We start from the raw sequence: 26,873 nt of genomic DNA, 5'->3' as shown, positions 1-26,873 counted from the left end.
ATTTCAATGTTTTTATTTACATATTGGTTTGTTATTGAATTAATTAATTTGTTCTTTACATGTTTATTTTATCATGATTTATCTTTACTTTTATCACTATGGCCATCATTATTTCACGTTGCTTATTTGGTTCTGTATGAACCCCTTTGTGTTTTTGGCACTTTCACATGACTGGGATTGGTCATCACATTATGCTCCCTTACCATAAGTTCTAATTTCTTTAAACCGTTATGGCCAGGTACTTTACTATACCGGTCCATTCCCTTCCTAATCTCATGATGGATACTCTCTACACCGTTCTGTGAGGAAACCAAAGCCAAACCCTGTGTTTTCAATCTGAGGGATGACATGATCTTCTAACATATGCATTTTGGGGGGTACACTTTCATTAGGAAAGTGTTCTCTGTAATATGCCATTAAATGTGATATGTTTCCCTTCCTAATCTCATGATGGATACTCTCTACACCGTTCTGTGAGGAAACCAAAGCCAAACCCTGTGTTTTCAATCTGAGGGATGACATGATCTTCTAACATATGCATTTTGGGGGTACACTTTCATAAGGAAAGTGTTCTCTGTAATATGCCATTAAATGTGATATGTTTGAACTGAGAATGCTAATATATTCATCTGACATTCTATTGCTTGTACTCTAAAGATTATGGCAGGCTGCAAATTTTGAAAATATTGGCTTATACAGACCACAAATGTGTGCAGCCTGTTCATTCAGCTATGGGCATATTCTTGCTGTGGTCCTGATGACGCTCTTGCACAACGTTTGAATGTTTCTTCTTGAAACACAAAAAATAAAAAAAAGGATATGATAACTTTCTTTCAAGAAGCAAACAGAGTTGTTTCACTGAAAGTAGGTCAAAATAATGTAGACGAAATACATCTTCTGTAGTATATATATACACACAATAAATCTGACACTGAAAGCTTGAAAATCATGACAAGCAGAATACTGAACCTTTTAGTGACTTCAGCAACAAAACAGTTTACAGTTGTAAAACACATACTTTACAGCACTCGTTCACATGATTTCCGATGAATGCCTGCCCATGGTAAGAATGACGTCCAACACCAAATGACTGCAGAGCTTGGTCAATACCGCAGACTACAAAACCACATTGTTTTGGCAGTTTCGCTTTAACGTCTGTAGCTTCCGATATCTAAGAAAACAAAGATAAACACTGTGTTGTCTGGAAATGACTGCACTACAAATGTGCACAAGCCAAAATTCTGAAAATGCAGCATAGACATGACTGTGCACTTGAGATTTACAATGTTATTGCTTATCATCACAAAAATGATCTTACTTCTGGTATCAATATGGCATTTTCAAAGATGAAGGAGACCCTCTGAGATCTCAGGTTGCTAGACAGGTTATCTGTGGGTGTTCTCACATGATACAGGAAATTTAACACCATGCTAAACAAACATTACATGTTTATTTAACATGGCAACTATTCCAGTTTGATAATGACTTGGCTAGCAACTCACTGCCACTGAAATTAATTGTGTCTCACAAGATTTCAAAATTATCACAAAATCATGTATTTTTATTTTGTTAATGTAGTATGGTCTTCTATTCATAAATACTAACCTGTCAGCTTCTTCACTGAGTTCCTGCACTTTCTCCTGGGCTTTTTTAACTTTGCCCAAGGTCATTAGTGGCGGTCTGTCATCATCTTCACTGTTGTCGTCATCATCATCATCATCATTGTCACAGTCATCATCAGGAAGGAGAGCCTTTTCAACACTATCAGCCAAGGTCTTAGCTTCTTCTTGGAGTTCTTTCGCTTCACACTGTAATGTCTCAACTTTTTTCAACATGGCTACATATGTGTCAAATCCAGCTCCAGCAGGCTTCAGCACGGGTTCATCAATGTCATCATCTCTCTCCAGAGTCGTGATGATCTTGATATCCAGTACTGCACAGCTAGCTTCCATCATGGTGAAAAACTTTTAAAACAAGCCAGGACTGATGTGCAACCCTGGGACTGCAACCTGTGATAAAATATAAGGGTTAGCACATGTATCTTTTACTTTTAATGTATGACAATATCTTGTAACGTTCATACCTACCTATTTATGAAGAAAACACTACATACAAATATACAACAACTAGATTGATCACAAATGCTGACATATGTGCTGCCTTCATTGTCAACTTATTTTCGCATATAGCTTCACTAATAAACTTCTATTTGTGCACACCGTTATGGACATAGTGGCATGCATACATGTAGATAGGTCACAGTGTGGTCTGTTGAACTGTTCAGAGAAAGGTAAAGTGAACTGATTGAAACAGAACAGAGCTATATGTTTAGTTGGTCAATGGAAGCAAACAACATAGTGGATTGAATTGATTAGTACATACTCTGTGCAGTGGTACATTGAAAAGTGGCTTTCTGACACTATTGTAGTGCTGCATGGCATGCCTTAGGATTCCACCAGTTGAAAGAAATTCACTGTGACACTTTCTGATATCATCAAGGGTTCTCTTCTTCATTGATGACAATGGGTGTTCCTCCTTCGGCAACTGTGCTTGTTCCTTGCTGATCACACAGCATACGCAAAAAATATGTCCCTAATATATTTCAATGTGAGGAAGACAAGGAACAAAACTGACATAATTACTTAAAAACCTTCGTAGGTATAGACATGACTGGTGTTCATGAAGTCAATTTGATATGCATGTGTGAACTCTTGGAGAGGATGTACCTGTAATATGCAAACTTATCAATTTAAATATTTATTTCAAAGAAATTCATGGTTACTACATTTTGCATTGCCAGTATACATATTAATACTATGTGTAAGAATTAAATTGAGAAATAAACACAAGAATTTCTACAGAGGAAAACAATCATTTGTCAATAGCTTGCAAATATTTATCAAGATCTGACCCACTGTGTACCCCTTCCTTTAAATTTATCTGACTAATCAATGTTAGCTGTGAATGTCTTAAGTCAACGAAAAACTACAACAAATTATCACAATTGTGTTCTACAGCATATCATACACAATGCATGCTGATTATTAACAGTCGCACATATTGCAAACTGATAGGTCAAGGACGTGCACATGTAAATCATAGGTAAAACTGAAGTGTACACAATAAACTGTCTGTCCTGTCAGTGCCTCAACTTTTCTTATGTATAAATCATAGCATGCAAGTATACATTTCATACCATTTGGTCCAGACAATCCATAACTCTTGGCCAGATACTCATAATCTCTCATCATCCGTGCTAATAGTGTCTTGTCCCTGAAATAAATCAAAGTGGAATGTAAGACAATTGTCCACACCATTCTAAATTAATGCCCATGTTTCTACACATCAATGCATTTTGTACATGCAAGAAAACAACTTTGCCTTTTGTACTATTTAATGTAGGTATCATATTTATGCTGCATAAGTTTGGTCAGATTTGCACATTGTTTTTCAGATTTTTGGATCAGCAGTATAATGCATGTATTAAACTTGGATAACCAATATGTATGTATCTTAAGTTCCAAATATTGTACCAAATAGATATATGGTACAATCTGTTCATTGTTTAGTAAAACACAGTATGCATGTTTAGACTTACTTCCACTTTGTGCCATCCAGTTTGTCTACCTGACCTCTATTAACAGCTAAAGCTATTTCTAAATTGTAATAGGAATCAGTTGCTGCAAATGTACTCCAAATCACTGTATTATCAGCTACATTTGGATTACTGATGTTAGCAACTTGGTAAACCATTCTCATGGTTCCCTGACCCTTGTCCCCACCTAACTTTATCCAAATTTCACTGGTAGGTATTGTACCATGCCAGGTAAGTTTGCTAGACCTGAAGACAAATATGAACAAGATGCAAAAACAACAGTAACACATATATTCAGTAATATGTGATAACAAGATTACTTATCCAGTCTTTCTCTACATGATCATAATAGAGTTTGCACAAAATCCCAAAAGTCTGACTGCAAGCCTGCTGTCCCAATATTAATACTCATGTGCTCATATAAGAGCATATAAGAATAATCTAGAACTTTTATTGACATGCTAATTACTGTTCTAAAATTCTCTCTGTTACACAACTAATTAAATTTACAGAAAATTCCAAACATAACTTATTAAATTCATGGTTGTGAGGTCAAGAAGGACAGTGACCTTGATGAGTGTGGGGGAAAATGACCTGCATAACATACCTCACTTCCAATATTCACATGCCATGCCTTGAAGTAACGCCGTAATTTCCTCATGGCAGCCCATGTTGTTCCCATAGCAACTTCCAAATGAAGGCCAGCACCTGGAGGTATGTCAGGAGTGAGTCCCAAGATCTGGAGGATTTTCCTTCTTGTCCTTTTGTTGGTGTCACACCTCCTCTCACTCAGCTGCAGCATCGCATCACCACCACTGACAATGTCTCTCCTCTGACTTAACTGCAACACCCTCTGATGTCTTGTCCTAGTGCTAGCTTCTGAGGTTGTTTTTCGTGGCTTTGGTGCATATGTTAAACCCAATGGCTGAAAAAAATCACACCAAAAATTGAAAAACCAAATTTATCTTTCAAAAGTATATGTGGGTGATAAATTCATGAAATTGGACTAGCTCATTACTTGATGAAATTAATTTGTTGAACCACTACCAGGTCACACATGTACTACAAAACCAAATAAATGTTATTACAAATACAAATTTACAAATTATCATATTCCATGATAGCTTTATCAGAAGAATTTACTCCAAAATCTAACTGTATATTGATATGTGGGTATAGATCAGCAAGAGTAATGCTGGTAAAAAACTCACCTGGCCCTTGGTTTTAATCTTTATCGAACTATCATCACTTCTGTTTGCTTCTATTTTTTTCTTGACAAGTGTTGTTTCCATTTCTTCATACTGTAGCAGCATATGCACCGCTGATACATTCTGCAATACAATTTCTGCGGCCTTCACTGCACATATATTGTTCTGCCTATCCCTGAAGTTGATGTTTCATCATTTGATGTCTCGGTATTGATTGTGTCAGGAATGGGGACTGGAGTAGGGTGGCTTCTGAAGGGAAATGTGCTCACTGACGAGAAGCAGTGGTCTCCAGCAATGGACTGGTAAACACACCGTTCCGTGTTGTATTGCAGATCTTGCAGTGGCACAACTGATTTACAACCGACATTCCCATAATCACATGTGACTGTGGCATTTGATAGCATGTTTGCAAAGGCAATGGGGGACTTACAATAGATTCACACATAATAGAGAGACGGCACACAGGACAGGATGAAGAAACTTGCAAATACTGACACAAACATTCAGCACAAAACACATGTGGTCCATCACGCAAAAGTTGTATTGGTCCATCTATTATGTCTTTGCAAATGGGACACTCCATTTCTTCAATGAGATCATTGAACCTCTGTCTCTGCAAGGGAATGAATCTTCTCATCTTTTTTCCTGCCCTCTGTTTTACAGCTGCTGTTAGATTTGTACTGCCATGAGTTTCACTCTGTAGTTTCTCCGTCTTTCCTGTCTCCTTGCCAGTGATACCAGAAATGTCACTGCCTTGGTATTGACTTGGTCTGCCCCTGTTTTTACTCTTTCTTTTTCTTTCCTGCCTTACACAATGCATCACACACCGCACATCTCCGTACTCTACAGTGTCTGGACCATTTAACTACGTGTGTCCCTGGCCGATAGGTTTTGTTATTGCTTTCTGCCTGCTGCCATGAAGCATGACTCTCTTACAGAGACATAAAAAATTGGACGGGTGAACATCAGAATGTCTTCACTAAAACTGTACTCTGAAACAATTCTTTAACTCCACGATAAAATTGGAGCATGGATAACTTGTGCCATTTATTTTCCGTGCACAAATACGACACCGGTTTTTTAGCACACGAGCATGAAATTCGAATGACATTTTCACAGTCTAGGCCAACAGACGATTGAAAAAGGCGCAAGAAAATATGCCAGTGTGTAAACAAACCGTTACCAGGGAGACATGCGTGATGGTCCGAAAAACTATGCTCAACCATGGATGTACATCCATGGCTCAACTGCAACGCACATATGGACGGAAATAAAAACCCACACGCATAAAAAATAACCCATGACAAATCACGCCATGAAATGTACAGATTAAATCACTGCGGACACGGTTAAATCGGTTTCAATCTTGTTAGAATTGATTTACTTAAAATCTGAACCTCGTAAATTACACAACACATTAATGAAAATACTTACAGACCGCCATGCTTTATGCATGGATGTAAAAAACATCCATGCTTTATGTTCCCGTAGAAAACTGAACGACTTATCAAGTAGTTACTGTGTAGTGATTAGGTCTGTACCGACCCAAAACGACCTATTTTTGGGAAAATAAGTGGTTGGAACTTCATACATACTTATTTTGTGATCATACATACCTAATTGTTTGACGTCCGGAGAGCATAACAACTTATTTTGTTATCTACTTGGTCAAAATAAACAATTACGTTTAATTTCCTACAGACTTATGTTGTTTTGGGCCGGTGTCGCGTATTTTAAGTCTGCGCAATAAATACGCTGAATATTCGGAAATGTGTGATAGTTGATTTTGATTTTGAAGTTCAACAAATTGTGTGAAAAAAACTACCATTTGACTTTGATCGGTACAGATAATCAATCACTGACTTTTTATGTACGTTTTGCGAATGATCAGTTCTCATTGAAAGCGTAACTGTTTCTACAGAAAAAAGACAAAAAACGATCAGACAGTTCGTGTCCGTGTCGGCTACATGGACGATCTGCCAAAAAACGCTTTGCGAAAAATGAACGTTCAGTTCGACGTAAAATATGGTTGAACTTATTTCACGTGCATATCTCCCTTTAAAAGCCTAGTCTTTCAAAGAACTGCAACTCAAAAATAAAGTATATCTGGTTCTTTTGTGTTTTCTTACCGGGCCCTTTCAAACATGAACTACGAGTCCGATCACAGAGTAGATTGAAAGCTTACGACTACGTATGATGCCAGGCAGCTATATCCCAGCGTAATAAGCATAGTTTCAACATCGACTCACACCGGACGTGCGCGATGAAAGTCATCATCGAGCCAAGTTTGTAAGTCACGAGACTTGTATGTCGGAGACGTTTTTGCAGAGCGTTGTGATGATCTGGTAAAGGTTTACATGTAATGGATTTTCTGTCGTTTTAGCTTTTCAAACGCGAGCTCGCATACAGCTGTGTTCGATCACGTTGCTAGCTGGCTGAGTGCGTGGGTCACATGGGTCATCAGACTTTGAACCCAGGACTTTAGAATCACGCCTGATGATGTCATAGATCATGTGAAGACTTCTTTATGATTGGTCAGATTATTGTAGATCATGTGAAGATTTCTTTATGATTGGTCAAGTTGCCAAAAGGTCACGGGTCAAATCGTAAGCGGCAAATTAAATCTGATATGCACTGGTGGGACGTTAGGACGTTTTGAGTGAGAGAGAAAATCGTCACCTCTTTCCGCTCTGATTTTGACACAGTTTCGCGTAAAATTACCGTAGGACATAATCATTCAGGGTATGTACAGGTTAACTATGGATTTAAAACCAACAAACAGCGTTTACGATGCGTTGATGGCCCTTGGATGACCGATTCTGAGATCGACCGCGATATCGTCCCGCCTTATCCACGAGTTGTCTCTGTAATTTTCGCAGTTTTCACTTCTTTAGTCACGCTACATTGATGTCATTCTTGGCGAACCCTGTTCAAGTATACGAAACGAACGGACGGTGTTGGCAAAAATTAATATTATAAACTTTAAAGGGATACTTTTTGACATTTCTTCTGTTTGAGATGTGCCGAACCCCTATCACCACCGGTCAGTAGTTGTAGTTTGGAATGGCGTGTCACTAATCAATGGGGAAAATGAGGCTGAAAAAAGATTTGGTAATCACAACGAACATAATTTATAGATATGTCATGAGTGTTTTTATCAGAAGGTAAATTATTTTATATCAATTATTATAATTTCATTTAAGCACATTAATGCTCTTTCCATGAATTTTTATATTAAGGATAGTCGACGAAGTACAAGCAATTTCACTCTTCACATATAATGACATCCTTGTCTGTTATTTATCATTTTTATTCTCAGTGTATCTATGGGCAAAGGCCAAGAAGCTGAACAGACCAATGTGAAGTTTCAGAACAAGATCGGAAAGTATAAGGATGGCATCAAAAACAACTTTTGATAATGTGAACAATCAAATGCAGACTTTAAGACGTGTTCTGTTGGGTTTTTCACATGAATCTCCCCTTCCACTATGAAATAAAGAGCTTGCAAACTTGACATCAGAGAACTGCTTCTTGTGTTGTCTTGTTGCTTCTTGTGCTGTCTTGTTCCCTATGTTGAGGTAAGACTAATTTTTAGTTTCTTACATGGCAAGTCTATCCACTACAGTTCATTACAAAATGATTCTGAACCGAGTAAATTTGTAATGGATGGAAGTATTGGGAAGGCTACTATGTACACTGTCCCATGAACTCTGCTGGAAGCTCCCATGTCTTGGGTATCACTGTCCATTTTTCAGTTGTTGACCTGGTATATCAAGTTTAGAAGCATGATAATTATGATCATAAATAAAATGTTGGATGTGGCTGCATCACTGTTGTCAATTCCTGGTTTTGCAATTTTTTCATGCATCGAGACTTGAATATATAGGCATCATGTATGCTAATTTTTAAGAACATACATACTTATTGTCAAGAAGTATGTATATATGCTAATATATGTAAATTTTACATACCAATTTTACCTGCTTATATATGCTAATTAATATATGTAAATTTTACATACCAATTTTACCTGCTTATATTTACGCGCTTTAAGTATGTATCGTTAAGTGGTTATGCTAATTTTTAGGTCTGTATGGTCGATGCCTACCTAGCTAATTTACATTTTTCGGCCTATACACATACTTAGTAGTATGTACAGACCTAACTTTGGCCATAGACAAAAGGAACAAGTCTGTAACGAAACAAGTAGGTATCTGCCACAAAAACAACTTATATACAGACTTATTTACAGACTTATGGATAACTTAAATAAGTATGTGAGTTTTATAAGGGTTATGCAAGTTGTCCGTGCAAAGAAACTTCTCCTGCAAATGTCGCGAGGTCAAAGGTAAACTAGCGATAAACATCCAGCTATGCTGAGTATGCTACCTTATTAATTGACAACAGCTTTCACTATCACATTTGAATGCATTTTTTAAATGATTATGGGTCAGAATTCGAGGAACAACACGCGCACGGCGAGCGATCGTCTCGGTATGCACACAATACGATGGCCGCCATTTGGCTGGTCCCCGCCTCAGTGACAAGCACAAAGAGGCAGGTAACGGGAAACCGCCATGTATCGAATTACGAAATCTGATTGGTTGAATCATGGGGCGCTGTCATTGGCTGTTCAATTTTACTTTGAAGTAAAGCTAAAATTATCACAGCGAACGTGGCTAGAATTTAATCGAGGATTTAATTAACATTCTTACAAGTTTTGAAATATTGGCAGGTACCAGACTAGACTAAAAAGCACGCGATAAAAAATGATGCACTATGTGCGGGCATGCGCAATCAACAACTTCCGGGAGACCAAAAACTGTCTCATTTCAAAATGGCGGTTTGCCGGTATCTGCGTCTTACTTCGTGCTGCGTCTAGCTAGTCACGTGAGACGCAGTGATCAGCGAAGGCCGCCATCACTGAGAGAGCGTTCGGCTGTTCGTTATTTGTTTGCTCAACCTAAGTTGCCAAGTCGGCCGCGCCGGAAGCAAAACACAGGTGACGTTGTCTGCAAGTATGAGCATGCGCAATTGAGCCTGGGAGCGCGAGAATGTGTATAGTGCCGTAGAACTGTCTCGCGCTATCATGTCGTTGAGCTATAAAATGTGTGCATGTTAACAGAAACTGGAATTACTGCAGAGAATACTTTCCAGGACATCACATGTAAGTCTCTAAGGTACCAAGGAGGACGTTTAGGAAATCCTTTCAGAAAGTTCACGCCGTCTGTGGCCATTTTGTGGAGTATAGGCTTATACTGTAAAATACGTACCTGCACTCTACTGTACAGTGCACATATTGCCGGATATGCGATGGAATTTTGCGTTTCACGTCGTTCAATCATTCAGATGGAAATACCGCCCTTCTCAAAAAAAAGGTGACAGGTTTGGAATGCTAACTCTTGTATATCAAGAATGACGTAATTTAATGAGAAGACATTTGTATTCGAGCACGGCTACAGTTTTTTATTCGAAAACTCTCATCATGGACCGTGGTTGTATTCAACAATCGAGAGGGTTAGGTGAGTCGAACTTTTTCCTATGTCCATGTAGCACTTGTGCAAAAATAACCGAATCCACAGGCCTTTGGCGAATCAATAAATGCGTTTTTCACCAAGCTGAAGGTTGAAAGATGCGTCCGTCACTTCGGGACGAGGTAGATAATGCAGTCAACCCAGCTGGGCACATAATGTGACTTTGTTCTGGAAATTACGAAGACGACCGGCCGTGCGGTGGAACTTTGCAACAAAGTTTCAATATCTGAACTGACTACTTGAATGACAGGCACAGGAAACGATGGCCAATAAAACGCATTCTCGTTGCATTTTGATAATAATGTATCAATCACAATGACACAGAAATTATGCCTCCTCCGGCAGAAGGGCCGTGGCCAATTTTTAGCCCTGCTACAGTATGTCTCAGTGCTGAAAAGGCCATGTTGTTGCCAGGTTGTCATGGCGACTTTTAAAATTTGCATACAACTCTGAGAGTGAAATGGGTTGTTAATAGGTCACAAAACTTTTGAGTCCCACTGTCGTCTATTATACCTGTTTCCTTGGGTATTAAAGGTGTGCAAGTATACACATCAAAAGACTAAAAAATTCACTTCATGGGCAGAATCTCGTAAAATAGCCTTTTCTTGTCTGGTTAACGAAAAAGATACCCCTGATCTAAAATATGCATGGTTTTAAATAAAAAAACCTGTGGTTACCTAAATGGTTACCATGGCAACATGAAACAGAAATGAAGATGGAGTTCATGCTGTGATAAATACACTTAGGAGAGCATTTGCATAGTAACTGGGATTACTTTTAATGGAATTTGGAAAACTTTGAAATATTAAAACGCAAATATGTTACTATGGAAACAGGGCAGTAAAATTGATACCATGTTTTGTCTTTCTAACCCAAAATAACCCTTTGATGTAATATTTCTGTTGATTACTGGATTTTTACACTGGATATTTGGTCTTTCTAACCCAAAATATCCCTTTGCTATAACATATTCTGTCGGTTACTGGATTTTAGGTGGAATCTTTGAAAAACTGGTAATTTTTATTCCTGAATGGTTACCATGGAAACATCTCACATTAAAATGAGTGTGATTGTTTTGGTGTGCTAACAAGAAAAACCCTTACTATGATTTTTTTACATCAATCAATAGTTCTTTAATAGGAATTAGTGAAAGAGTAACATTTTCAATCCCAGAATAGTTACCATGGCAACTCGAAACATTAAGATAAGTCTTGTTTTTGTGTTCTCTGACCCGAACTCCCCCACTAGGTAATTTTCATATCAATCAAAGTAACTTTTCATGGGATATTAGCAAAACTGAAATTTTCAACCCCTAAAATGGTTACCATGGAAACATGGGGCAGTGAAATTGATATCATATTTGGTCTTTTCGACCCAAAATACCCTTATGGTGAAATTTTCACGGAAATTGAACCTATTATTATTCGCATTATTATTTCTATATAATACTTATATTAATTATTATTTCAATAGATAAATGTGGCTTCAACACGCAATGAAATGCGGCTCAAAAAGCATCGCTTGATACCGCATTGAACAGTTACTGTTAATGAAGTCATAAGTCTCCAATGTTTATTTCAGTCATATTGTTCCTATGTTTCATATGGTTACGCCTTCAAGGTTCAGAAACGTATCGGTCGTATGTATAGAGCACGAAGCTCGCTGAAAACAGTCTTCCTGGGGTTCTCAACGAGTGTACTAAAATTTCTTTTGTTTTTATACTCGGGCTCACAGGTTTCATGGACATCTTCTCATTCACGTTTATGGAAAACGTCATGTTGATAATAATGAAGTAAAAAAGTAATACCGCTGGATTTTTTACGAAATTTGAGTACTGTACGTGGAGCGTATGTGGGGGTTTGGGTTGGTGCGCGAGCGCGAGCGCGAGCGCGAACCATTGGGGAAATTGCAGTGTTTTGCTTCCGATGCTTGAATTGTTTTCTTATGAATGTGTATACAGGCAGAATTTTATGGGCAAAGAAAATGTATATTATAGAAAATGGTAGATATTAACCGTATAATGAATACATATTCAGTTTTTATACGAGAAACAGCGCAAGCTCACGGACAGTTGAGCATATGAGAGTAGAGTCGAAAGATTGCACTCAAGATGGTAATATCACCTTTTTGCGACTCTTGAAAAATGCAGAATAATTAATTCATACACAAAGAAATGTTTCCTGGTTGAGAATATATGGAAATATACGGAAAATTTACCAAAGTCCGCCCTCTGGTTTGGTTACTTTGTAGACTTAGCCTCAGGAAGAGCAAAGTTTATATTGACATCATTTTATAGTATTTTGACGACAACAGGCATGCACTTTCGTATTTACTGCAGTATGACAGCGATTCAAACTGTTGTAAATCTACAAACAGTGACAATTACAGCTTCACTGATATAAAATAGTATTATATCAAAATATTTTTTTCAAACGGCTCGATCGTGAAATCACCGTATATTGCAAGTTATTTCGGATTGTATGATTTCCAAAGTTTTACACACACAAAAAAGCAATCACATTAATGTATGTGTGTAGTAATCGGTCCGCACAATTGCACGATAAGTCTTATCGTGTCAGCCTCCTCAAAGTCATAAACTTGGAGCAAGTGGAGGGTTGGGATTTACGATTTGGAAACGGTGAGAGGTGACATATTATAAAGGGACCAGTGAAGGGCCACACCCGCTAACGTTAAAGCTGTCATAGCCTCAACACAACTAGTCTTAATTCCCACAAAATGGGAATGGTAACAACTCAACAGGCAAGGCAAACAGAAGGATCACTGATGAAATTAAGTAAGCCGACGCAAGCCATTAGCCCAGAGAGAGAGAGAGAGAGAGAGAGAGAGAGAGAGAGAGAGAGAGAGAGAGCCTGACCAGATTACCGTGTGTTTCACTGCCATTTTTAGCCTTCCAGTTTGGCTACAGTCCGAGCTAAGGTTTAGACGAACCAATCTCAATAAATAATGTTTTATGCTCAGGTTCAAGCGAATACACGTCTCCCAACTCCCGTTTCCGAAACTCAATTCCTACCCCCCCCCCCCAATAGATGGAGGATAGGACAGTAATTTCAACACGCAAGGGAATGCGGCTGAAACAGTATCGCTTGATGTCGAATCAAAGTGTACATAAGGTCACAAGTCTCCATTAAAGGTATAGGTAAAATATTTATCCAGTCACATTGTTCCTATGTTTCATAATGTGTATGGTTACGCCTTTAAGGTTCAGAAACGTATTTTGGCGACATCAGTCGTACAGCGGGAAGGCCCTCCAAAAGCCAGATACAAAGTACTAATCAGAGCTGCTGTAAACAAATATTCTTGTTATCACTGAAACCATCGAAATAATGATTGAACTTCATCGGGAGCACAGAAAATATATTCAGTGTAAAGGAAAGGTTAATTTTAAATCTGAGGACAACATATTATGTACGGCAGAGCTTTCAAAGGAAGTATAATGTTTATTTGTAGCATGTATAGAGCACGAAGCTCGCTGAAAACAGTCTTCCTGGGGTTCTCAACGAGTGTACTAAAATTTCTTTTGTTTTTATACTCGGGCTCACAGGTTTCATGGACATCTTCACATTTACGTTTACGTAAAACATCATGTTGATAATATTGTAAAGAAAAGTTGCACTAACAAAAAAATCCACCAAGTCCTAGTCATGAGGCTGCCAAGCTGATTTCATATATGCATGTATCGTCATATATTAATTAAATTTCGTCTTGTTCCGATTTGAATGTCATTGCGTCGGTTATGATACCACGCCTGTGTTGAAGATGCTGGTAGAGTAGAATAGAATCGAAATGATCATCAAAATATATGCAAATACCATAGAAAAAAACCCAAAATTTTAAAACGGGAGATGATATCCATTGGTAGACTATGTGTGTGTTTCGTTTTAATTAGTCAGCGGCCATTATCCGTTGGGCAGACCTGTTCAGGCCAAAGTGCTCCCACTCAACGAAGTATCGTTTACTTGCAGGACATCTGTAGAGAAAGTGTAGTAACTGCTTGATTTTTTTAAAGAATTACGAGCTTTAGATGCTTGAATTGTGGTATTGTGTATGTGTACACAGACTGAATTTTACTGGCAAAGAAAAATTTATTTTAATAGAAAATGATGGATATTTACCGTAAAATGAATACATATTCAGGGTTTCTTATAGAGTCTATAAGGGAACATTGCAAGTTCACCAACGGTAGAACATGCGAGGGTAGAGCCGAAATGTTGTTCCTATTGAGGGTCGACAATTGCACGACGAAGATAAGCGTGCCAGATGCACTCAGGAAGGTAACCCCACCTTTTTGCACCACTTGCAAAATGCTGGATAACAAATTGAAGCAGAGAGAAATTTTAGGTCATATTTTATCAAATTCTGCCTCTTAGGGTAGGGTCACACTTTGCAAACTTAGCATTCGGAAGAGTCATATTTTATATTCACTTCATTTTACATTATTTTAATGACAATAGTGAAGCAATTTTGTGCTTGCTTAAGAGACTACAGTGATTTTGACTGTCGTTAATCTACAAACAGTGACAATTATAGCTAAACTGATGTACCATACATTTTTCCCCAAACATTACAATAGGAAAATCGCCATATCACTTGAAATCTGAGTTAGTTCGGATTGTGTGATTTCCAAAGTTTTTCACATGTATCCGTCAAATAAGTCTGTGTAGTAATCGGTCAACACATTTGTATAGTAAATCTTACTGTATCAGACTCGTCAATGTCATAAATTTTGAGCAGTTGGAGGGTACGGTTTTACGATCTAAAAGCAGCTAGGGGTGACATTTTATAAAGGGAATAGTGAAGGGCCACAGTAACGGACCACACCTGCTATCCTCTGCTACACCCCGTCGAATAATTGACAGCTCCATACTTGTCTTGAGGTTCGATGAACACTAAAAACTTTTAAGGCCACGAACACATGCTCATAACACAATACATTCGTTATCATTCTGACCAAAATGATAAAGATTACAATGAGTAAGACACAAAACAAACACTTCGAGATTTACTATGTCGAGAAGCAATTCAAATCAAGGATAAATATGAGCGTCAGAGCCTTAAATGATATTGTAATTGCTGGAACCTAAACAGAAAGTGAAAGAACTGAGTGTGAGTTTTATGGCCACAGAAAGACCTGTAAAGTGCATTAAACTTGCTACATTTCAGCGTCAAAGGACGAAATGGTGATAAATATGGCAGACATTACACACAACGCTAGAGTTACTGTGGCGCAGGAATACTTTGCATTCTCTTGTTGTCTGAGGAATTAGACAAAATCGCAATGATGAATATATACTGTTTAGTATAGACTGTTTTGTCATTCTGCGTAAAGCCGTTGGAGATACCATTCATATGATCAAAGAAAAGATACGTATAATTCCAAGTTGGTTATTCGCAATTTTGTCCAAGTGAATATGATCACAAATTATTGGAACTCTGGTCGCCTAAAATGCGTTCACTTTTACCGAAGTGAGCACAGTATCTGTACGTCTATAATGCAGTTTTTGCAGTTCTATCGTCTTCTAGCTGATCCGAAGTGTGCGGTCACAATGCTGGCAACATTCAAAGAATACATTCTCGCACTTTCCTTTTTACAGACAGTTTTCTTCATACTTTATGATACAAGTGTATTTTTTAAACTCTGGAAAATGTAAAATTGCAGAACTTAACGTATTGTCCTGTAGCGAGAATTTGTAGAATTATAGACATTGCCTTCTAATTCAGGGTAAGCTAGGGATTTTTAATTTCTTTCCACTTATTCGGACAGTTGGTTTATAATAACAACACATCTATTTGCTATTTGTAAATTTTCTCATATTTTGAACCAACTTATGTGTTGTTGATCATCATCGAACCATTAATTAAACGAATCTACGAGCTATGAATCTCGATTGCGCATTTACTCCAACCTGTTTACATACCACTTTAACTGCTCCGCAAACATTGCCAACGGGCTAATCGTATCAGCGGATTAATTGATTAAGTCAACACCACAGCTGTCCATCACGTAGGACTAATCTGTGTTGGGAAAAGTTGTCATGTCGGAATAAAGTCCTCACTCTTCTAATGCTACAATGCCGATATGAAAAGTACCATCACTCGATTACCTGTGTTGTTCTTAATACCATTCAGCTCGGCCTTAGAAGAAACAGAGTAAGATGGGAGGAGGTGGTTACCGACTTAAATCTCAGATTGAAAAGGTAAGCTCGAATAATGCTACCCTTTGTAGCTGTGTAATACCTGCATTGAGGACGTCGACATTATGCACGCCTGCAGGTTCTTCTCTCAGTGATGTTTACTGCAGCGCATGTTCATGGTTACTTGCCATCTCGCATGATGGACACCACTTTGGTTCCACTTGTAAAGAATAAAAATGGTGACGTTGCTAATTCTTGGAATTATCGCCCTATTGCAATTGCCACTGCCATTTCTAAGATGTATGAATTATTCATTCTTGATAAGTGTGATAGTCTACTGTACACAAGTGATCATCAATTTAGTTTTAAAGAAAGTCTCTCAACTGATATGTGTGTATTTTTAGTAAAATAAATAATTTATTTTTACAAGCGTCATAATACCCCTGTTTTCCTTTGTTTCTTGATGCGACAAAAGCCTTCGATAAAGTGAACCATTGGACATTATTTCGCAAATTGATTGATAGAGATATTCCGAATTTTATAGTTCGTATGTGGGTTTATTGGTATAGGCATCAAGAATTTGCTGTAAGATGGGGTTCTGTTTTATCTAAACATTTTAAAACATGTAATTGTGTGAGACAAGGAGGTATACTTTCTCCACGTCTTTTTTCAGTTTATGTTGATAAATTTAGTCATTTACTTGTAAAGAAAAATATCGGCTGCTTCCTCGGTGGAAAGTGCATGAATCACCTATTATATGCTGATGACATAGTACTGATTTGTCCTAGTGTAAAGGGTATCAACAACCTCTTGAATATTTGTACTCAATATGCTAATGACCATGATATTGTCTTTAATGCTTTGAAATCTAGGTGTCTTGCCATTTTGCCTAATATACTTAATATTTGTAAGATACCGCATGTGTACTTGTATGACAAGGAGCTTTCTTTTGTAGATAAGCATTCTTATCTTGGTGTCATTTTCGACTGCAATTGCGATGATAATGATGATATTAAGCGTCAAATGAAGTTGTTTTATGCCAGAGCTAACATGTTAATCCATGAGTTTTAATTTGGAACTGTTCGTACTCTGTCAAAACGAGACTTTTTATAACATATTGTACTTCTATGTATTGCTCACATCTTTGGAGTAAGTTCACAAATCAGTGTATCAATAATGTTCGCGTTGCTTATAACAACGGTTTTAGAATCTTGTTTGGTATTGACAGAAGATTAAGTATCTCGAACACTTTTGTTCAGAGCAACATTATTTCAGAATTTAGTCACACCAAAAATGTATCTGCCTGTGTCGTGAGCAACAATGTCCATCCCCTCACTTACGTACGTACCTGCTCGTAGATTATTGTCACCGACATTTCCCTCGATGATTTCGTTCCTTCTCACTATTAAGAATGCTGGAGACAAGGGCAAGTGGCCTGGCGCAATTAAAACACTGAAATGCATGTCCAGTGCTCTGAATATATACCCAAGGTCAGTGGCGGTAATTCACCGAGATCAAGCAATCACGTCAGGTATGAAGACGGGGATAATCAATGCCAAACCATCTCGTGATTTTGCGCGAAATGATTTCAACGAATGGGTTGGTTCCACGTCATAAAGGCAACATTTCGACATTTTTAAGGATTCACTACTTAACTTTCGGTTTGTTACTGGATTCCTATTTCCATGAGAAAAGTCTAAATTTTACACTAGTGGTGCTGAATCGCATTTGGTCACCTCGGGGACAGTTTTAGGACTCTGCACAGTAATTTTCTAGTTTGCTTCTTCTTGTGTGGACTCATTTTGAAGTTGCAAAGCAAATTAAGTTTTTACCGTTGTCTTTTGACAAATTGAATATTTTGATTGTCTCCATAGAGTTATATGGAGAGCGGGCTTTTTAAAAAACTTCAAATATTAGATAACTTTCAGTAATCTGTTTTTCCGGGATTGTAAAAATTTGCATGGTGTCTTTAATATTTTAAAGGTTGTTCGAAGTGCCTTTCGTAAAGCTAGAGCAACATTTTTATCTAGTTTGAGACAAGTAATATCTAAGGTGGGAAGTCCATATCAGTACAACCTGTGATATATCTAGGAACCATCTTGTGTATCATTAAGTCGGATTTAATGTTAGAAATATATTTATTCAATGAAATGTTTTTGATATCTTACGAATTTGAGTAAGGCACTTTCACACTTTCAATTCGGTATCAGTACAAGTCTGGGTTTGGAAGTACGTGCACGTTGAAACAGCGATACTTCCTCATAATTTATTCAAGTACTTGTGGCGTTAATGGGCTATGTTAAAGACTGAAGTACCCTAATGAGTCAAGACTTAAGTAGCGATTGCGCGAAGGGGCAGTTTGGAGTGTTCTCAGAGATTTTTCTGATATTGGAAATCACATATACAGTAACGTAACTCACAGCGTGTACAACGCGCAATCAAGATTCACAGCTCGTAGATTCGTTTAATTAATGGTTCGATAATGGTCAACAACACATAATTTGGTTCAAAATATGAGAAAATTTACAAATAGCAAATAGATGTGTTGTTATTATAAACCAACTGTCCGAATAAGTGAAAAAAATTTAAAAAATCCCTATCTTACCCTTGAATTAGAAGGCAATGTCTACAATTCTACGAAATTCTCGCTACAGGACAATACAATTAAAGTTCTGCAATTTTACATTTTCCAGAGTTTAAAATATACACTTGTATCATAAAGTATGAAGAAAACTGTCTGTAAAAAGGACAGTGCGAGAATGTATTCTTAGGATATTGCCAGCATTGTGACCGCACACTTTGGATCAGCTAGAACACGATAGAACTGCAAAAACTGCATTATAGACGTGCAGATACTGTGCTCACTTCGGTAAAAGTGGACGCATTTTAGGCGACCAGTGTTCCAATCATTTGTGATCATATTCACTTGGATAAAATTGAGAATAACCCAACTTGGAATTACACGTATCTTTTCTTTCTCCCAATGTTGACAATAGTCATACAAGTCGACCACTAACACTCTTGTGCATGGGAACAAATTTAACGTTGGGCCATTTGGCGATGTCGCCTAAACCTATGAAATGATCTAACATTGTTGAATATAGTCTCGTTAGTTTATGGAGAGCGCATAGATTTGCGAAAGCTAGGTTGTTCATTGCAGCTAGGCATGTACATTTAAAATGCAGGTGCAGATAATACATTGACTTTTTACCCATGTTTAAGAGAAGCCCAGTTAGCGTGTATGTGCACGTTTATTTGTGTATCCTTCCCTGTCTGCCTTGGTCTCTATACATATTTCATCTAGTACAGTCACAACTAACGAATTTCCTGGTCATTAAAGCAAACGTAATTTGTATTTATTTTACTGTCTTCTGCCCTTCCGCTACGATCACAACAAAATTAACCTCGGGAAGAGCCTAATTTTATATTAACTTAATTTTACATTATTTTGATGACAATAGTCATGCAATTTCGTATTTGCTGAAGCGTTACAGATATTCAAACTGTAGCTAATCTATAAACAGTGATAATAACAGCTACACTGATATACAATATAATTTTTTTCCAAACGTTACAATCAGAAAATCACCGAATAAGCTTAAATCTAAGTTAGTTAGGATTTTGTGCTTTCCAAAGATTTACAAATATAACCATCTAATAAAAGCCTGTGTAGTAGTCGGTCTACATATTTGCATAGTAGGTCCTACTGTATCAGACTCTTCAAAGTCATAAATTTGGAGCAGCTGGAGGGTAGGGGTTTAGTATTTGGACCTTGCAAGGCATGATATTCATAATGGACCATGCCTGCTTTCCTCTGTTACACCTCGTCGAATAGTTATGATTGACAGCTTCTTAATTTGCCGTGAGGTTTGACGACCACGAAGTGGACCTTAGACACTCTGAAGAACACAAACATGGTAATAACACAATAAATTTATAATCAGTATGACTCAGATTATAAAGATCACAACAAGTCAGACACAAAACAAACACTTTGGGATTAACTGAGTCCAGAAGCAATTCAACTCAGGGACATATGTACGCGTCAGAGCCGTAAATAGTATTTTAATTGCCGGAACCTGAAGCAAAAAATAAAAGACCTAAGTGATGCATGAACTTTATTGCAACAGAAAGACTTGTTAAATGAATTGAACTTGCTCAAATTAACTCAAAGGACGGAGCGGTAATGAATATGGCAGGGATTGCACACACTGCTAGGCTATAGAGTTGCTGTGTGAAGTAGGAATACTCTGAATTCTCTTTGTGTTTTGGGTGTTAGAAAAAAATTGCAGTGATAAACAGATAAACTGAATAAAGATACACAGATTGCGTTGTCACTCTGCGTAAAGCCGTTTGATATACCATTTATGGGATCAAGGCTTTATTAGACATTAGTCACAGCCTTGTAAATTTGTGCCAGCAATGAGGAATAAGTAGTATCTGAAAATAAAATAAAAACTTTACTGAAAGTCATTTTGATTTTCTACGTTGCATCACGAAGCGAGTACAAATGTCATCTAACATTTTTACTTTTTTAAAAATACAAATAAATTTTGGTCCCTGATAATTTAAAAAAGTTAAATTATGTTCGTTTACGTACGATATGATGAGTGACAGTCCCACTGTTTAAGTTTATTGATTTTTACCCATGGACAGCTGTATAAAGTACAACCAACTTACCATCGTGACCTAACACGATACAGGGCTTGATCTTTACCGACAAGTCCCGCACTCAGATAACCCCGGGTCCTTTCATGAATATTACACACTGTCAGTTGACTGGTACCGGTTAGGACATACACAGTATCAGTTGACTCAATCTGACCCAAAGATTGTTTCTGCTTGTAATTCTTACGAGCATACCGTATTACTGAGGGTAAAGGTCATAACTTGCATTGGAGTCACACACACTGTATATACCGAATTCTCAGCGTTTCACCAGGTGTATGACGGCTTACTGGGCTTACGGAGAGATCTTGTGCTAACTGTATATTTCGAGCAACACATACCTATTTCACAAGTCGCCAAGAGCTGTTATATCACGGTATGTAGAATATCTACTATATTAACGATCAATTCGCCGTAACTTTTAACTCTTAATGAATTTCCATTATCCACCTTCTGTTGGTAGAGTACATGTCTAAACAATAGGTATTCAACTAGTCGTATACGTAGAGCTATAACTTTCAAATTTTGGTGTATTTCATTATTTTCATTCTGTATGTAAGGTACACTTCTTATCCGACTCCCAAAACATTTCGAAACGCTTATTGTTCACCTTGTCAAAAGTTGCTTATATAGCGCAGACAGTTCGCCCTTCCAAATCGTGCACTTTGAGAAAGCAGGTGTTGTTTACTTCGCTTTACATATTGACGATCAAATTTCCACAGTGGAGCAAAGGTTCAGCGGTGTAGGCCTATTGCGTAAACAATAACCAAATGTAGACGATTATTTCAAGGAAGAGTATATGTACTGTATTGGATCGAAGAACCAGTTTAGTATGAATGTAACACGTACCTTTTGAGTTCATAATGGCGGCCACTCTCCGTTGTAGTTCATGAGCTGAAGGATTTATTTAAATTTTCACCACAGGGGACTGTGCATGATTACTCGAGTTTCAAATTTATAGAATAAGAAATGACTCCATTTATCGACAGAATAAAAGGATTGACATGTAGTATAATTTCGTTTTCTCGCCGAACTCTTGAAGGTTTCCATGCATTTCGGGATTGTGTTACTCGCTTTGTTAAGGATGACCTCGTCACGGTCGAGCAATCATGGGTTTATCAAATACATGTATATACTTGAAACCAGACTCCGTTCCCTGCAAGGTATTCATTTTCACAAATTTGTTGCCCGTTCCAATTAATTCTAGATTTCAAATTAATGGGTGTTCATTGTTAACGTTGAACGCAACTCAGGGACAGATATTCGGACGCTCAAACTTCTACCATTCTTTCCTGATCTACCACTTGTGGGTCCTCATTTTAAAGCTCTTTGACAAAGAGAAACTTTCACTGTCTTAGTTTTTTGAAAATCGACATTATATTTTTCTCCTATAGAGTTAACACAGGGATTGCGGCCATGTTTAATTTCAAATATTGCAATGTGTTGGATGATTTTTTTTCGCTAGTTCCAAACTTTGCATGGTGACCCCTGATTTTTATTGTTGATTTGGTAAGAGAAGGACTGAAAGTTTCATTGAGGAAAGTTTGAGCAAAGGTCTGAATCCTTCACTTTCGAGGCGCATACATACGTTGAAGTACCAAAGCCATTTTATAGCGCATTGTCTTTAGCGTTCATAAACCTTTTCTACTCTACGAAGTTGCTAGCTGCAATAATGGTAACCTTTGTGGACTTGGTCGTGCGTTTGAAGTGGGCCTCTGTCGTACGGTTTGCGTGATGCCTTATCAAGGCTACAATTCCACCTGATACCTCGCCCACGTAAAACAGCACTGTAGATCTGCGGTGCACGCACAAGGATCACACAGAACCTAATCATCACCGAATTTCGCCTTACATCTATACTTGGATGGGCTTACAACGATTCTAACATTATCCGGGACCAGGATTATGGTGAACTTTGCGCATGTTAAGGCGAGATTCGCTGGGTAAGGTATAGGATGGATATTATAGCTTCGGTAGGGCATCCTGCAAACCGCACGACTCGGCCCACCAAGGCTGCAGTTATAACAGCTAAATTGCAACCATTCTCCAATAGTCGTAGGAGCGTTGAAATTTGAGTAATGTCGCAAAATTTGCATCAAACGAATCGATTGAGATATTTTGTGATCGACCAAATTTATAAAATAAGGTGGTTCAGAAGATCAACGAACAAGATCATCAAGTTTATGGACAGCTGCAGATCGACTAAAATACACCATTATCGAAGAGGTAGGGGAAATGGCGGCTGTGAGAACTTGAAAAATTACAGGCGTAGAGCAGAAACGCACCCGTTGCCAAACTGTCAAACTCAATTATAGAAGCCGTCATCAGTCATTCTCCGTGGGGTTCCTTCAACTAAGAGACTCCTCAAGACTGTTAATCAAAAGACTATAGAAGAAGCACCACTGTCCTTAAGGACCTAATATTCCACTCCTCTTTTAGCACAATCATTGGAGCTGAACAATTTCAAAATGATGCCATCGACTACACAATCATAATGACTTTGAAATTTTATTCCTGACTTTTCCCAAGCTGGACCGTTGGTTACAGAAAATTCACAAGATAAACAACTCACAATAATAATTAACAATGGGCACTTATTTTATGGAAGCACACGTGATAGGAATATTGAATTAATATTGACCGCCAGAAATTACAAAATATACATTCAAATTTGTTCCATACAAACGCAGGCTTGGTTCTATTGTTATCGTCATTATTATTATAATCAAGGACTAAAGTAAGTTCATTATGCGCATGCGTGTTTGTATTGACAGTAAGGACGAGCTGCGCGTTCAGTTGTTGATATGTTGATAATGTATTTACAGCTTGTCCAAACGTTCCAATGTAGCTCTCAGCTTTTCCTCATCTAAGCCTTCAATTCTCTCTTCACGCATCTGTAAATGACCAGCAATAATCAAAGTTAAACGTGTTTGAAACAACGATGCTAGGCATGTTGTTCCGACTTTAAATCTGGAGAGAGAGAGAGAGAGAGAGAGAGAGAGAGAGAGAGAGAGAGAGAGAGAGAGGCAGGCAGACAGAGACTGACAGTAACAGAAACGTAGCGAGACTGGGGGAAGGTGACAGACAAAGAGAGACAGTCACGGAAACAGCTATAGAGAGACAGAGTCACACAAAGCGAATGATTAGGGCAGAGTGTACTGCAGCTGGACACGGAATGTCTCACAGTGAGACAAAATGTGTCCTGAAAATTGCATTCCTTGAATTTATGATTGAGTTGTTACATTGAACGGTGTTTGGCTTGCAGAGTATCAGCCGCAATGTTTCATACGGAGATACTTTTGAAAGCTACACCCCAGTTCACTATATTCCGTCATATATAGATATATGATGTTGATGGACTTGACAAAAACATTGACAAGAGCACTTTACCTCGTTCTTATGTCTGAAGAACAGAAATGATGGGAGCTCGTTGATTTTATAGTTGGCGGCAATACCCTGAAAAGTGAAAAGGTACAATTCATGAAAAATGAAAAGGTACAACTTCAAATTGCTTTAAAGTATGGGCACGTACACCTTCTAATATCTAACATGCCAGCGAAAATTGAGCATTGGCATTGTAAAATATATCAAATATGAGAAATTCAGCTTACCGGAGAGGCCGCAATATCGGTCTTGATAAAATTCATAGCACGGAACGATTTGGCGTGAGCCTAAAATGTGAGACATATTGCAAAACCGAAGTTAAATGAGCTCTAACAGTTACATAGGCTTATACTAAAGACGGTAGAATATGAAGTTGTCCACATCGATGAACTCTTTATAAGCAGTCTTCGGAAAATACTAGTATATTCGTTGATACCGAGGTACATGTTGGAAACTCACTTTAAAAGTCGGAATAAAGTCCTCACTCTTCTGATGCCACCATGCCGATATGAAAAGCACCATCACTCGATTACCTGTGTTGTTCTTGATATCATTCAGTTCGGCCTTAGAAGAAAGAGAGTAAGATGGTAAGATGAGGGTGGGGGTGACATTAGTCTCAGATTTAAGAGGTAAGCTCGAATAATGCTACCCTTTGTGGCTGTGTAGAACCTGCAATGGCAAAAGTTACAATTTGGACACTTTACTATAAAAACTGGCTAAGTCGAAGGCGGTGGAATTCGACAAAAATCCACATTAAGTAAAATCATGACGACTATCATCACGCAGACTTAGTCTTTTTTCCTTATATCGGCGCTAAATCCTTATTCTACAAGATTTATATCAAAAGTGTCTACAACAAGTTCAAGATGATTACATCAACGAAAGCTGCTAAAATTATCCAATCCGTGAATTTTTCCTTAAAAGTATGATCAATATTAAATAGCCTTTCCGTCTTGTTAAATATTATAGCTCAAGATGACCATTTCAGAATTTACTCATACCAATGAAAATGTGTCTGCCTTTGTTGTGAGCAACAATGTCCATCCCCTCACTTACGTACCTGCTCGTAGATTGTTCTCACAGACATTTTCCTCGGTGACTTCGTTCCTTCTTACTATCGAGAATGCTGGAGACAAGGGCAAGTGGCCTGGCGCAATTCAAATAATGAAATACGTGTCCGGTGCTCTGAATATATACCCCAAGTCAGTGACGGTAATTCACCGAGTTCCAGCAATCACTCCAGGTATGAAGACGGGGGATTACCAATTCCAAACGATCTCGTGACTTGCGCATGATGATTTCGACGAATGGGTTTGCATCACGTCATAAAAACAAATTTAGATTTCGTTGAAGGAATCACTGTTTCAACTTTCGGTTTGCTAGTTGATTCTATTTCCGTTAGAAAAGTCTAAATTTTAAACTGCTGGCGCTGAAGAACATTTGGTCGTTAAATAGAACGCACCTCGGGGACAGTTTTAAGACTCTCCACAGTAATTTTTCTAGTTTGTTTCTTGTTGTTTGCGCTCATTTTGAAGTTGCAAAAGCAAATGAAGTTTGCGGTTTCGTGTTTTGACGAATCGAATATTTTATCTCCTTAGACTTAAAGGGATTATTGGCTTTTTATATTTCGAATATTAGATAATCTTAGGTAATTTGTTTGTTTTTCACATTGTCTTTAATCTTTGAAAGATCGTCCAAATGTATCATGTGTAAAGCTAGAACAACATTTTAATCTTTCACACTGAGCCAAGTTATACCTTTAAAGGTATACTGTCACCTGTTCCAATTTTGCCACAGTTACCATGGAAAGAGAAAATCTAACCAATCAGATTTTAAGCGGGTGGCCGCTTTATTAATACAGCGCCCTCACATGGGCATTTTGAATACCAAGGAACGCCCCTTTGACCATATATGAGCATATTTAGATTACAGGTGACTGTATACCTTTAGGGTAGAATGCACATCGGTAACTAATATTCGGACTCTTTTTTCAGTCCTCTTCTGGTGAACCACTTGTCAAGGCTCATTTAAGGAAAATGTTCACAGGCTTAGTTCTAAGAAAATCAAAATTTGTATTTTCCCCGATGGAGTCAACACTAGAATGACGGCGATATTGAATTTCAAATATCAGTATATGTAAGGTAATCTGTTCCTATAGAACCACACTTTGCACGGTGACCCCTGATTTTTATTCTTGGTTTGTTAAGAGAATGGCCAAAAGTTTAATTGAGGAATGTTTGAGCAAATGTTTAAGTCCTTCACATAAGTTAAACGGAAAGTCTATATCAGTACAACCTGATATATCTGAGGAACCATCTTTTGCATCATAAAG

The 26,873-nt window shown here is 37.9% G+C and overlaps 2 protein-coding genes and 1 long non-coding RNA gene across 8 annotated transcripts in view; 1 reads left to right on the top strand and 2 right to left on the bottom strand.

Annotated features, from left to right (window-relative positions):
* The window catches only part of LOC139138465 (thioredoxin-like), an 82,984-nt gene extending 57,207 nt beyond the window's left edge, over nt 1–25,777 (bottom strand). The window contains exons 1-5 of one of the 3 annotated variants that reach the window (XM_070706852.1): nt 25,602–25,759; nt 25,001–25,105; nt 24,769–24,828; nt 24,548–24,613; nt 23,647–24,051 (exon numbers count right to left, since the gene is read on the bottom strand). In XM_070706852.1, the coding sequence (XP_070562953.1) occupies nt 23,977–24,051; nt 24,548–24,613; nt 24,769–24,828; nt 25,001–25,105; nt 25,602–25,628 (333 nt within the window). In that variant the 5' untranslated portion in view covers nt 25,629–25,759 and the 3' untranslated portion in view covers nt 23,647–23,976. Of the gene's footprint in view, nt 1–23,646; nt 24,052–24,547; nt 24,614–24,768; nt 24,829–25,000; nt 25,106–25,601 lie in introns of those variants that run through there. The other 2 variants (XM_070706853.1, XM_070706854.1) reach the window with 2 other exon arrangements.
* Nucleotides 1,868–4,488, bottom strand: LOC139138464 (uncharacterized). Of its 4 annotated transcripts, XR_011553618.1 has the most exons (5): nt 4,203–4,488; nt 3,599–3,841; nt 3,197–3,273; nt 2,383–2,592; nt 1,868–2,009 (listed from the first exon to the last, which is right to left on the bottom strand). XR_011553618.1 is itself a non-coding variant. In XM_070706851.1 (3 exons), the coding sequence occupies exons 1-3, from the start codon at nt 3,883–3,885 to the stop codon at nt 2,495–2,497; spliced, it is 462 nt and encodes a 153-aa protein (XP_070562952.1). In that variant the 5' UTR covers nt 3,886–3,958; the 3' UTR covers nt 2,031–2,494. The 4 variants fall into 4 exon arrangements, 1 of the variants encoding a protein (XP_070562952.1); XR_011553619.1 differs by lacking the exon at nt 3,599–3,841; XR_011553617.1 differs by lacking the exon at nt 4,203–4,488 and having other exon boundaries at nt 3,599–3,958.
* On the top strand, nt 7,777–8,327 carry LOC139138463 (uncharacterized). The gene is made up of 2 exons (XR_011553616.1): nt 7,777–7,967; nt 8,123–8,327. It is a non-coding gene; the product is annotated as an uncharacterized lncRNA (long non-coding RNA).
* Nucleotides 25,778–26,873: the final 1,096 nt, after the last annotated feature.

Source organism: Ptychodera flava, chromosome 8 (assembly GCF_041260155.1).
Source record: "Ptychodera flava strain L36383 chromosome 8, AS_Pfla_20210202, whole genome shotgun sequence".
Lineage (NCBI taxonomy): Eukaryota > Metazoa > Hemichordata > Enteropneusta > Ptychoderidae > Ptychodera > Ptychodera flava.
Note: the sequence above shows the minus strand (reverse complement) of the source record. Positions and strands in the feature narration are given on the sequence as shown.

What these genes read in the sequence shown, in the direction of transcription:
- LOC139138464 (XM_070706851.1), bottom strand. Translation starts at nt 3,885, where the DNA reads ATGTGTTACTGTTGTTTTTGCATCTTGTTCATATTTGTCTTCAGGTCT. An exon ending in CTGGATGGCACAAAGTGGAA is followed by an intron (nt 3,274 to 3,598) that starts GTAAGTCTAAAC and finishes GATTTATTTCAG; the next exon opens with GGACAAGACACTATTAGCAC. An exon ending in TGGATTGTCTGGACCAAATG is followed by an intron (nt 2,593 to 3,196) that starts GTATGAAATGTA and finishes GAAATATATTAG; the next exon opens with GGACATATTTTTTGCGTATG.